The 13,981-nt window shown below is 36.0% G+C and overlaps 1 protein-coding gene across 1 annotated transcript in view; it reads right to left on the bottom strand.

The window, feature by feature from the left end:
* Nucleotides 1-13,981, bottom strand: part of MACROD2 (mono-ADP ribosylhydrolase 2) — a 1,989,932-nt gene that overhangs the window by 72,254 nt on the left and 1,903,697 nt on the right. The window contains exons 14-15 of the mRNA XM_060031258.1: nt 8,819-8,893; nt 8,473-8,565 (exon numbers count right to left, since the gene is read on the bottom strand). Of these exons, the coding sequence (XP_059887241.1) occupies nt 8,473-8,565; nt 8,819-8,893 (168 nt within the window). The remainder of the gene's footprint in view (nt 1-8,472; nt 8,566-8,818; nt 8,894-13,981) is intronic.

The following is a 13,981-nucleotide window of genomic DNA, read 5'->3' as shown; positions in this document are numbered from 1 at the left end:
CTTTTCATTAGTTGTGATAAGAATTAAGGTACTTCCAGTTCTTGGACTGGAAGAATCAATATTGTTAAAATGACCATACTATCCAGGGCAATCTACAGATTTAATGCAATCCGTATCAAAATACCAATGGCATTTTTCACAGAACCAGAACAAAAATTTTAAAAATTTGTATGGAAACACAAAAGACCCTGAATAGCTAAAGCAATCTTGAGAAAGCAAATGGAACTGGAGGAATCAGGCTCCCTGACTTCAGACTATACTACAAAGCTACAGTCATCAAAACAGCATGATAATGGCACAAAAACAGACACATAGATCAATGGAACAGGATAGAAAGCCTAGAAATAAACCCATGAACTTACAGTCAATTAATCTACGACAAAGGAGGCAAGAATATGCAACGGGGAAAAGATGGTCTCTTCAATAAGTGGTGTTGGGAAAACCGTACAGCTACATGTAAAAGAATGAAATTAGAACATTCTCTAATACCACGTAGGAAAATAAACCCAAAATGGATTAAAGACCTAAATGTAAGAATGGATGTTATAAAACTCCTAGAGGAAAACATAGGTAGAGCACTCTTTGACATAAATCACAGCAATATTTTTTTGGATCCATCTCCTAGAGTAATGGAAATAAAAACAAAAATAAACAAAAAGGACCTAATTAAAAGCTTTTGCACAGCAAAGGAAACCATAAACATAACAAAAAGACAACGTACAGACTGGGAGAAAATATTTGCAAATGATGCGACTGGCAAGGGACTTATTTACAAAATATGCAAATAGCTCATACATCTCAACGGAAAAAAAACAAACAATCCAATCAAAAAATGGGGAGAAGACCTAAATAGACATTTCTCCAGAGAAGACATACAGATGGCCAAAAGGCACATGAAAAGATGCTCAACATCACTAATTATTAGAGAAATGCAAATCAAAGCTACAATGAGGTATTATCTCACACCTGTCAGACAGGCCAACATCAAAAAGTCTACAGATAATAAATGCTGGAGAGGGTGTGGAGAAAAGGGAACCCTCCTACACTGTTGGTGGGAATGTAAATTGATGCAGCCACTATGGAGAATAGTAGAGGTTCCTTCAAAAACTAAAAATAGAGTTACCATATGATCCAGCAATCCCACTCCTGGGCATATATCTGTAAAAGACGAAAACTCTAAAATGAAAAGATACATGCACCCGTATTCATAGCAGCACTACTTACAACAGCCAAGACATGGAAACAACCCCAATATCCATTGACAGATGAATGGATAAAGCAGATTTGAATGGATCCATTGACAGAATGGATCCATTGACAGAAAGAATGAATGGATCCATTGACAGATGAATGGATAAAGAAGATTTGTTATATATATATATATATATATATACACACACACACACACACACACACACACACACACACACACACACACAATGGAATACTACTCAGCCATAAAAAAGAAAGAAATAATGCCATTTACAGCAACATGGATGGACCTACTAAGTGAAGTAAGTCAGATAAAGCCAAATATCAAATGATATCACTACTATGTGGAATCTAAAAAAAATGATACAAACAAACTTATTTACAAAAAAGAAAGAGACTCACAGACACAGAAAACAAATTTACGCTTACCCAAGAGGAAAGGGGAGGGAGGGATAAATTAGGAGTTTGGGATTAACACATACACACCACTATATATAAAATAAAAAACAAGGTCCTACTGTATAGTTCAGGGAACTATATTCAATATCTTATAATAACCTATAATGGAAAAGAATCTGAAAAAGAGTATATACATATATATCTGTATCACTTAGCTGTATACCTGAAACTTATACAACATTGTACATCAACTATACTTCAATAAAAAGTTGTTTTGAGAAAAAAAAAAGAATTAAGGTACTTCATGCACAAAGAGTTGCAGAACTCTGATGTAGCAGACAGAAATAAAAAGTTCAACACCTAGAGATAGAATTCCACTTAAGGAAGAGATCTGTTTTATCTTTGGAAATTACTTTGATAAGCCACAAGGTTATAGGTCTTGGGGGAAAACCAGACAACCTAGGCTTGATACAAAGTTAAAAATAAAAAATGAAAAGAAAAAGGGATCCAGAAACAAAGCTGGATGCTAGAGAATTAGTAGAGATGGTCTCTCAAAATTCCCCAGACAGGGATAGACGAAGGATTACAAATTTTTATCCTAATGTCCACTTGAGCCTACACATATTACTTGGATTTGTGGTACTTCCTCCCTGACATGTAAAATGGAGGTTCAGGGAAAGTTTTTCTAAATCTTAAAAGACAAGATGTTGATAGCCTGCTGGGGACTTGGCCACATTCAAGAGGCCAAGTATACTTTCTTGAGAAGCCACATATGAGGTTTACACATGTTTAATCTAAATTTACACAATATTGCATTATGGGAACCAAAATTATTATTGTTGCAGTGAATATGCTTTTTACTTTTCTATTTTTTAACTTTAAAATTATAGGTCAGTTACACTTTTATTTGAGGGAGAAACCTGAAGAAAATTCATACTTTAAAAATAAATTTAAAAAAATGTTAAATGTGAATGAAACATTCTATCTTTACTTCTTATACAGTGGAATTTGAATGAACTGGTTTTACATGTATATATTACATACATAGAGATATGCAGAAGACAAATAATTTAGCTTAAAACTTCATAGTTTTTACATTCAGTGTATTTAACGAATACAAAGAATTTCATTAAACACAAAAATATTCACAAAAGCTGAACAGGCACCAGCATTATTAATTTATCTTATATTCTAAAATAAAATTTTGGCTGACAAATTCCAGCTACAAAATATGATTAGGAAAAAAGACTGATAACAGAAAAAATCATTGGAAAATGAAATGTTTCCTAAAACACCTAAATTATCCTGCTGCCAATGTGAATTATGCAGGATTACTAAAGTTGACTTCATTTGAAAAGATAAGATACAAGATAAGATAAACACATATGAAATCCAGTAAAATAACATCATTTAGATTAATAACCAAATAGGAAAGTAATCTTATAGGTGATCTCCTCTAAAAAGATCTCACGTTTTAGCATAAAATATGACTTTAGCCAGCCTTAAAATATTTTTTCTGAAGATTTTTATTTCTAGTGGAATTCAGAAATATTTCACATAAAATCTTAACTAGATCAACATTGTATCATTATTATATCACATAACAGTATATGATATACAAGATAAGATTTCAGAATATATAAAGTTCCAGTAAGTTAATTAATCAAGATGAAAGTTCATATAATATTTTGCATGAATCAAAACTGTGCCTGAATCATGATTCTCCATAGCAAAGCACACAGACTGGAGTATGAAAGCCTGAACGTGTGTTTGTGTTGTTGCTGCATTGCTGGTGTGGAGGCTGATTTTCAAGTAGAGGGGAAAGGGCTGTGTCAGTGATGTAAGAATCCCATCAATAATGGAAAACACCAAGGGCTGTGTAGTGGTGTCTTGAAGACAAAATAAAACCCTAAGGGATTTGATTAGTAGGAGCAGAAGAGAAAGTGGTTCACTCTGTGTTCACTGAAAGATGAAAACAGTGACCAGAGGAACTACAAGAAAAGAAGTTTCTCATGTGGACTAAAAAAGATGGGTGATGTAAATCTAGCCTGGTTCTGAGTAGAGTTTGTGGGTCAACCTAATTTGAGCTAAAGGGCACGTTTATCCCATTTAAAGTATCTTCCGGGAATCACTAGCTGTCCAATTATTGGTTAAGTCCTGAAATAAAAGAAGTTAGTCTGGCTGATCTTTTTGTCTGGTCTATAGAGTCCCTCTGCATTTTTATCAATAGGATACAATGAATAAAACTGAGTAAAACCTACAGTTTCAGCTTTCTCAGTGTATTGATGACCACTGGCTCCCATCTCATCACCCCTTGTTTCATCAAGAATGTGGTTCTTCAGAGCTGGCCTTCCAAGAAAGTTTATAAAATCGGACAGTCTCATCCCTGCATTATTGAGTTCATGCCCCTCATTTTACTACCCCAGAAACTGGAATTTATAAAAGGTAAAGAATTGCCAGAAACCACATAGCCAGAGCAAGAAGCCATGGTTCTCTGCACACTTAGTCTCATGGTCCTGCTCGTCAGAGGCCAAAACATGAGCCAAAGGACGTGATAATTTATACTTGTTGCTGATTTACACTTCACTTCCTACTTGCATGCCTGTCAATATCCATCTTTTTCCAAGAAGACCTTATACCATAATATACTTTAAATCTCCATCAACATTTTGATCAGCCCAAGATAAAGGATTTTTATTCCATATTATACTTATTGCTGGATCCAAGAAAAATAATTGGAATGCATGCATTCTGTATAACACTTGGGAAGTCCAATATATTTCTAAGAAACATAAGTTAAAATTATGTGATATAATAATGATACAATGTTGATCTAGTGAAGATTTTATATGAACTATATCTAAATTCCACTAGAAATAGAAATCTTCAGAAAAAACATTTTAATGCTGGCTAAAGTCATATTTTATGCTAAAACATGAGATCTTTTTAGAGGCGATCACCTATAAGATTACTTTCCTATTTGGTTACTAACCTAAATGATGTTATTTTACTGGGTTTCCTATGTGCTGCAGATCCTGCTGGGAAAGCATAAAACCGGACTCATTTAGGAAGAGGCAATGTGGCTATATGAGAAAAGCTGCCCTATGTGCACTTTATGCCTGCTGAAATTTCTGTATTTCACGTCTCCTAGGGAAATGTCCATTGTGCTATTGTGTAATTTTATCAGCATGAACTTCTGCTGAATATTTTCTCTTCTCTTCAAAACCCATATTTTGGTAGAGCTAACTTCCAAACTTAATGTTACAACATCTGTGCCCATACACCTGGGAGCCATCGAAGACATATCCTAAAGATTATCTACATTTTCTGATCTTATATAGAATGCTGTGAAATGAGACAAAAAGGTTATACATTTTTCCTGGTCTGGAATTTTTTGAAAGGAACCACTTTCTGTCTCCTTAGAAAGATTCTCAAAAGAGAACCAATATTTCTAAGGCTGTAAAGAATATCCCTATAAATTTAACAGAGTACTCATTTTTTTTTTTTTTTTTTTTGGCAGATAAGAGTAGCTCTTAATGCGTGTATGCAACTTTCCACTAAGAGACACTGTGAATATACACAAACCCTGGAGCTATGTTCTCAAAATATTTTCAAACAAAACTCTTCAGTAACTATAGGAAACAAAAGAAAAGAACATTCAATGACTACTTTTATTCTGTGGATCTAAAATCAATAAATCAATGGCATCTTCTTTTAAAAATAAAAATTATGGTTGAATCAGCATTTCTCAAACAGAAGATTGAGATCTTAACCAAAAAAAAAATTTTCTCAATATACAGAAATGTCTCCCACCTCACCTTTCATTAATTGTTCTATCTTTCTGTATTAAATACATGTTGAAACAGCCTGCAGGAGATGGTACTGAAAACAAAATGGGCAGAACAATTTGCTGCTGAAGGATAATGTAGACTATATGAAATTTTTATGGCTTCAAAATAGTTAGGAATGGACTTGGGGAACTCCACATGTGGATTCTCTTGATTTTGTCGTCAATTTATCCAATTATGATAAGTACTAAACACTTAAGGTGTGCTTTCTATGTGTCAGGTATGGTTGGAATTGCTTTACATCACTTTACTCATTAAAGTTTCATCACAAGCATATCTGTCATCACCCTCTTACAGATGAGGAAACTGAGGCATTGAAAGATTAAATAATCTGCCCCAGGTCATCCAGCTTGTCAGTGGGGGGCAGGGCTGCTGCAGTGCACCCCAAATCTACATTGCTCCCTTTTTCTTTGGTTACTTTCTTTATATGTAAGAGAATAGCTTTTAACTCTTACTTTGAAGCAACGAATAAGATGATAAAGGTGGTTAATTTTAAGTTATTTCGAATTTAAACAGAAATATTCAAGGCAGGGCCAAGTTAATTATCTCTGGTAAAGAAGGGAAAACTCAGTTAATTCAAGCCCATAAGCATTATTACTCTCCGACAGTGAAAAGTCAAATTTTAAACAAAGAAATTCAACTTCAAAGTTGCTACAAGAGGCTTCCCTGGTGGTGCAGTGGTTAGGAGTCCTCCTGCTAGTGCGGGGCACACGTGTTCAAGCCCCGGTCCGGGAGGAGCCCACATACCACGGAGCAACTGAGCTTGTGTACCTCAGCTGCTGAGCCTGTGCTCTGGAGCCCACGAGCCACAACTACTGAAGCCCACGCACCTGGAGCCCGTGCCCCACAGCGGGAGAAGCCACCGCAATGGGAAGCCAGTGCACCGCAACGAAGAGTAGCCCTCACTCGCTGCAGCTAGCGAGGGCCTGCGCGCAGCAATGAAGACCCAACGCAGCCAATAAAACAAATAAATAAATTAATTAATTAAAAAAAAAGTTGCTACAAGTAGCGGAATTTGATCTTACTTCTTTCCCACATGCCATTTCTCCATTTGCAGACGAGGATTGGCATCCCTACGAGGGAGAATTGAACTCTTCAGTAACTAGAGGAGTCCTACATGCTGGAGAAGCCACTGGGAGAAGGATGACAAGTCAACGTGTGCTGAACATGAGCTTTTTCCCTTGTAGGTCAAGTTAAAAAGAGGACAATGTACCAGTTGTTTGATGTTCCTCATTTGCATGTCCTGAGGCACAACGTACAAAGTAAATAATTTCTGCTATAGAGAAATTAAGCAGGCAGATGCAATATTCTCTATTTTATATTTTACAAGTACAACTGAATGTATAACCAAGCAAGACCCTAAGGGGACTTCCTGGAACAGACCCCTCCCCATATCCTCCTCTGTAGCTCAACTCTGAAGTACCCAGATAAGACTATCTCATGCATATTTCCTTACTTTTTCAGATGCTAAAAACCACCACCTAAGGGAAGAAATTAACTACTTGCTGATCATGAGTGTGTAGCCCCCAGACCTTCTGGAGCCTAAGGACTGATAATGTTAACTCCTGTGACACACTGCCCTGTTACCTCACCATCAACCAATCAGAGAATTGTGCAGCAGCTGATCACAGACCCTTGGACGCCCCTCCCTCTCTGGCCTTTAAAAATGCTTTGCTGAAACCCTTCAGGGAGTTTGGAATGTTTTGAACAAGAGCCACCCATTCACGGCCCTTGATAAACCTTTCTCTGCTCAAAACTCTGATGTTTCAGTTTGTTTGGCTTCACTGTGAGAGGGGAATATGAACTGGTGGTCAGTAACAAAGGAGCAAGGCCATGTATCTGTATTTCAAGTAAGGGTTGTATCAATTTTCTATTATCATCGTCAGACATAAAATTCTCCAAATATACCATTTACTTGACTTGCCAGGAACATGGTGTCATGAAGCTGAACTAGGATTTACAATTAGAGAAAAGGTCATTAGAGGCATAGATATAGAAGAATATTGTGCTCTAAATGCAGTGGAAATTAAAACAGGATGTCAGAATCACTAACATGACTTAGTAATTAAACTGTATCAACGCAGCTGCCAAAAAGAGTTCATAATTTGGAAGCTGTACTTACTATTGACCTGATTTTACAATTGAGAGCATGTCTGTGTTTTCATTTGAAAACAAAATTGATCACTGTGTTCTGTGAACAAGGCCTGTCAAGTTATTACTCTATAACTACTTTGCAAACACATTTTAAGACCAGTATGATTTATGATACAGCAGAAGAGATAAATGATCTCCTTTTTTATTTCACATTTTACCTCCTTTTAAGAGATTGCTTTATATTGAAAAATGAAATTCTTTAAGTTCTTTAATAAATAATAAATTTCTTTGATAATTTTTTAAAGACTTTTAAAAATGTTTACCTTTAATATATTGACTTCTTGCCCCAAAGGCTGCTTTAAAATTTACCAAGTGTTCATTCTTCTTATGTCCTCTGAAATCATTATAATGCTCACTTATTTTTTTAAACAGTATTCAATATAATTGTACTCTAATATTAGTGGACAAACATAATTTAGAAGGTTCATATAATGTGCTTATTTTACACAAATTGCTTCCTTCGTCACTACCATATGAAGGATGACAGAATGAAATCAATACAAAATGGTTAATCTATTTGTTTTAAAGCCATTTCAGATTTTCTAGGACTTTTATCTGTCTAGTCCATAATTTCTATTTCTTAGAGGCTTTCTCAAAACTGTGATTTTTAAAAATCGAATCAAAATGAATAATAAAAACATCTTCATATTCTTTGAAAGGATGAAAAACTGTTACAAGTATCTTCTTTTGCTACTTCTGGATTTTATTCTACTTTCAAAAGTAGGTTTAGAATTAAAGAAATGTTCATTTTGCCCCTTGACAGACTGCAGTTTCATGAGGATAACCCTGATGGTTGAATTCTAGGCAGGAATCCAAAGAAACTCTTATACTTGATGGGTTAATTTAAGGGCAGTCCTACCTTTTTCACCTTCTTTTCCTTCTTGGTCATCTGTTAGTGGAATCACTTCTTGCTGCTCCAAGATCGTGATATCTTCTTGGTTCAATGAAAGCTCTAAATAGAATGAGACAGAAGGATACTCAGGGATGTTTTAGTTGGAATCATTGAGAAAACAGTGACTAAAGCACCAAGTTCTTTTTTCCCCTCCAAGTTTCAACGGGCATACAAAGCAGAACACTACCGCCACTGTCTAGTGATCACTGCTGAAAGCATACACGCACCCCACTCATACACACCAGTATATATAGAAGTCATGATCCACAGTTTCACGTCATTCTCAGATAACAATATATTCTGGTTTCAATACCTTCTGTTTCCATATATGAGCTCTGGGACTCTGCCTCAATGTTTATTTCATTCTTCATTGAATCATTCTTTTGTCCTGTTAAGAACAGTGATTGAAAAATAAATGTGATATGCATGACCATAGCTTTATTCCTGGTTTAAAAAGGCAAACATTTCAGAAACCAGGCTTTGATCATGCCTGGAGAGGCAGACAACAGTTTTGAACCAAAGTGGAGGGTGAAGATGTCATTTTGCAAATCATCAAAATTATATCAAGTATTTTATGAGAAATATCCAGATAATGTAGGCAAAAAACTTTTCTTTGAACTGACTAGTATAATTAATATTTAGCTTATAAATACACTGAACATCAATGGATACAACCTGGCTGTTTTGAAATTTTAAATAATTTCTGGGTTGCAGGGGTTGCATCCAATTTCCCTTTATTATATAGATATTTCCCATCTTGAGGATTCCTAGAAAATTAAAACACTGCTTGTACTTTCATTCTTCTATCAAGAGAGCATAATAAAACTTTAGTAATGTGAGCACACAGGGATGGGGGTCACCTAACAGCTCAACCATTCTCATAAAACACCTACTAAATATAGCAAAAGTCAGGAGAGAATTCAGCTAGCTCTTGATTACTCCAAGGCTGATTATCTAGGAATAGTTTTACTTTTGCACCCCCTGGGTTCTCCTCCTCTCCCCTGTGGTGTCTAGAACATTTAAGTGCTAAGAAAAGAAATTGAAATCTGTCCACTTTGCATCATTTTAATGAAAGATTTTATGCTAAGGATATTTAACTGTTGAATTAAAAAAAAAAAAAAATCCAGAGCCAGAGGTTACAGGCGCGAAGGTGAAGCAGACGTGTTTGGGCTCTTTGTCTGGGTCTGTCCCTGGGGGAGATGTATCACTGTTCCAAGTTGTCTCTACTTCTGTAAAAGGATCCTCATTTCCTGCCTGTGACCATGTGACCTGCACTGGCTCTTGTGAGACAAGTATATGTACCCAGCCCATATAAACAGAATATACAGTGTGTGCTATTTTGTATCTTACTATTTATACTTGTTTTCTGTAAGATTAATCCTAGTCACCACATGCATCAATTGTCCATTCTTTCTCACTGACGTATATTCTTCCATTGTTGGAATATGTTTCAGTTTGGGGCTAAATGAATAACATTGCTAAAAACATTCTTGTACATGTCTTTTGATGGACATATGTACTCATATCACTTGGGTATAAACACAGGAGTGAGACTGTTAAGTAACAGGCAACACACATGTTTAGCTTTACTAGTTCCTGAAAAAACAGTGTTCTGAAGAGTTTATTCCATTTTATAGTGCCACCAGAAATGTATGAGAATTCCATTTGTGCCCTTTATTCTTTAGACTATCTTGTGATACTACTTGTCACAAAAGTCTTTATATGGAGCAGAAAGCCATGCAAAATCTTCCCCCCAAAACCCATTTCCATCCTTTTCACCTCTGGGTACTATATAGAGTGATCACATCTTTGCATATTGAGTCCCTTTGCCTATTCACCTGTTTATTATTCTCCTCATCACACTGTAACATAGCTGTATCTGTGTTTGTTTCCCTTATCAGGGTATGAGCACTGTGAAGATAAATACTGTTTTATTCATTTCTCTTCCCAGCACCTACTAATAAGGAGTGATCCCAAAATGTCCATTTAATTGGCCCTCTGTTATAGTATTCATCAATGTCTCTAAATAGTAATTAGGGTCTGTAACTTGCTTCCTATTGTACCTTTGGCAACAAAGCACTAAGGCTACTAGACGCTTCATATACTATATTTATTGCAAAGAACCTTGGAAGAAGAATTGAATGTTTTAGGCAAATCACAACCTCTTTGGGCTTCAATTTTATTATCTTTAGAGAAAAAGGCCAAGAAACTAGATACTATCTTAGATTCCCTCTATCTTTGGCATTATATAAGGATATGTCTCCTGGTAAAGTTTCTAGTCATCCCTGACATTTGTTTACTGGGAGGATGACATGGAGGGAACCTTCACTGTTTTGAGTGAGCCGCATTCTCTATCACTGTTGATGGGGAACTGACCATCGCACCGCCTCCCAGTCATTGCTGGGACCTTAACTCATTATCTGTGATCTGACTTTGTACAGTGACGGGGAAGACCAGGGCATTCGGAGGGTAGAAGCAGCCACTTTACTGCAGTGTGTCTCCAGTCTCAGTGCCCCATTCCATACATTCTCAGAGGAATTCCATCAGGAATAGGAAGATCGCACTTCACCAGGGCCTGGGGCACCTCAGATTGGGTGGGACCACATGGGGTGGTAGCCTAAGACTTTAATGAATACCAGGGATTTTCTCACCTCCCAGTAAGGCCTGGCCCTTCACTTTGAGGATAAGAGGCCACGGCCAAGCTCTTTTGGAATATTCCTCTCCCCGCCCTTTTCACTCTTCACCTGTTTTTACCTGTGTGCTCTACATGTTTTGGCAATCTTCTCTTGAAACGAAAATGCATATATTTTTTTCTCACTTTCCTGAAATTAAGTTCGTGAAAAATAGGGAAAGCAAGGAGGTTCTCAGCTTTGAAATCCAAGAATGCTCATACTTGCTCATGCCTGAGCCACGCCAGGATTTGGCATATTGTATGGAGGAGGTATGTGTGAGCACCGGGCCCTGCCCCCAGGCCTGCTGTGTGTTAATGATGACTCAGTCCATCTGCCTTTCTCTCCAGCCTCTCAGAAATACCACATTCCATCCTGCTTTATTGACCCCATGGGGGCACGCTTTATGTTTGCCTCTCTACATTCAGTCTGGTTGAATTCCACCCACTGTCCTTTGCCCTAATCCCGCCTGGCAGAAGAAACAAAAGAGCATAAAGGATCCCACAGTTTATATGTATATTTTTTATACAGTGAACTCAATCAGCCATACTAATGGGAGGGGACCATTAGAATAGATAATCCAAAAATCCTTTCACTTTTCTTTAGAAACAGATCACATGATTGTTTCTTGGAGGCCTGGTAATTAAGTTTGGCTCAAGCTAATGCTTTAATTAATTTGCATAAAAATCGGTCTGGGAACATCAGTCTGGAATTAAACATTTCTAGAGGAGGATAAACTTAAACTCACTTCATAAATGGGCTGTTTCTAAACAATAGCAACAACAATATAGTTTTGTTGTGTATAGGTTATTAGATGCTCAGATCTTCTTAAGAACAAAGACTTTGTTTCTTTGATGCTTCTCTTAAAGATAATAGAAATTATGTCCTTTTGTTAAGCTTGCAACTTGATTGCTGCTATTATTCAAAGTTCTGCTTGTCTAAAAATACGCCAGATTAAGAGTAAAGTTAAACCTAGGTTAGTGTGAATTTGATTATCTTCTAAGCTATCCTCAGAGTTTCCTAGGGCCAATAAAATTTACTTTCCTAATGTAAATTATTTCTATGATTATTCTTTTTTGTAGTTACAAAAGAAAGTCAGTTTTCTTATAGAAACACTTAAAAATACTTACAAATATTGAGAAGTATGAATAATTTTACAACTAAGGGATTGCCACTGTTAATACTGTAAACTGCTATCGTTCTTTTGTACGTGTATATGTACATATGCACGCATGTATATATATGTATACAAATATATTTATCTGTATCTAAGTGTGTGCCTTTGTGTATGTCTGAATATAAAAAATATGTAACTATACACACACACTTATATACGCACATACATACACAATTTACAGAAATATATAAATGTATCCTGGCATTGAAATGAATTTACACTTTGATCCTTGCTTTTCTAGTTTACATTTTTATAAGCAGCTTACACTGTCATTACAATTTCTTCAGAAATCTTATAAGATGCATTATATTCCATGTTATGGGCATATTTTTGGATGTTCCCTTTTTTAAAAAAATTTTTGCCAACGAACACAGTACTGCAATGAACATTTTTGTGAATACATACCTCTCTACTTTTGGTAGATGTTACTTTAAGATAAATTCTTAAAGCATAATTTTTGGATCAAAGTGTAAACATTTTACCCTTTTATTACATTTTGTCAAAATTGCTAATGAGGAGGTTGTGCCCTTTAATCACCCACCAATGGTGTGTGAGCATGTCTGGATACCCTCTTCATACCAATTCTGTGTATTTTCAATCCTACTTATTAAACATCTGATATTCAAAAGGAGAAGACACTGAAATCATGTTTTATTTGCGTCTCTTCAAGAAATGAAGAGATAGGTCATCTCTTCATGTTTATAATGACTGTATTTCTTCTTTTGTGAATTGTGAGTCCTTTGCCCATTTTCCTCTTGGGTTACTTTTTTTTCTTATTGATTTATGAAGTCTTTATTTTTGTAATAAGAAAATTAATTCTTTGTCATTTAGGCTGAGAATACTTTTCCTAACAGTTTTTCTTTAGAATTTGATTACAACCTTTATTTTTCATGTCAAAATTTATATATTCAGATTTAGCCACTTTACTCTTTAATCTTCTTTTTTTTTTTTTTTTTTTTTTTTGCGGTACGCGGGCCTCTCACTGTTGTGGCCTCTCCCATTGTGGAGCACAGGCTCCGGACGCGCAGGCCCAGTGGCCATGTCTCACAGGCCTAGCAGCTCTGTGGCACGTGGGATCTTCCCAGACCGGGCACGAACCCATGTCCCCTGCATCAGCAGGCAGACTCTCAACCACTGCGCCACCAGGGAAGTCCCACTTTACTCTTTTATGACATATATGGACATATGAACACACATAGTACAGATATATATGTATGTGCATGTATTTTATAATACGTAAGCATACAATCATGTGTCTGTATATATTCACATTTCAAAAAGCAGTCTTTATTTCAAAATTAAAAAAATATACCTTTGGTTCTTTTAGTCTAGTATTTTTGTAGTTTGTTTTACATTTCATCTTTGCTCCTTTTGGAATTTAAATTGGCATAAGGAATGAGATTGGGATTCAGTTTATTTTTCCAAATGGCCAAATAGTTGTCTTAATGACATTTACTGAGTCATCTGTCTTTAAAATGTCAGCCTGAATATGTACTGAAATCTCAGATCTGCTGGGGTCTATTTCCAAATTCTTTGTTCTGTTTCATTGATCAGCCTGTCCATCCCTCCAGTAGGACTACACTGTTAATCACATTTTTCAAAGATTCCATGTCATTTTTAGTATATTGAT

The sequence above is a fragment of the Delphinus delphis genome, chromosome 15 (genome assembly GCF_949987515.2).
Source record: "Delphinus delphis chromosome 15, mDelDel1.2, whole genome shotgun sequence".
NCBI classification, from domain to species: Eukaryota; Metazoa; Chordata; class Mammalia; order Artiodactyla; family Delphinidae; genus Delphinus; species Delphinus delphis.
This window is presented reverse-complemented; position numbering and strand designations above follow the sequence as displayed.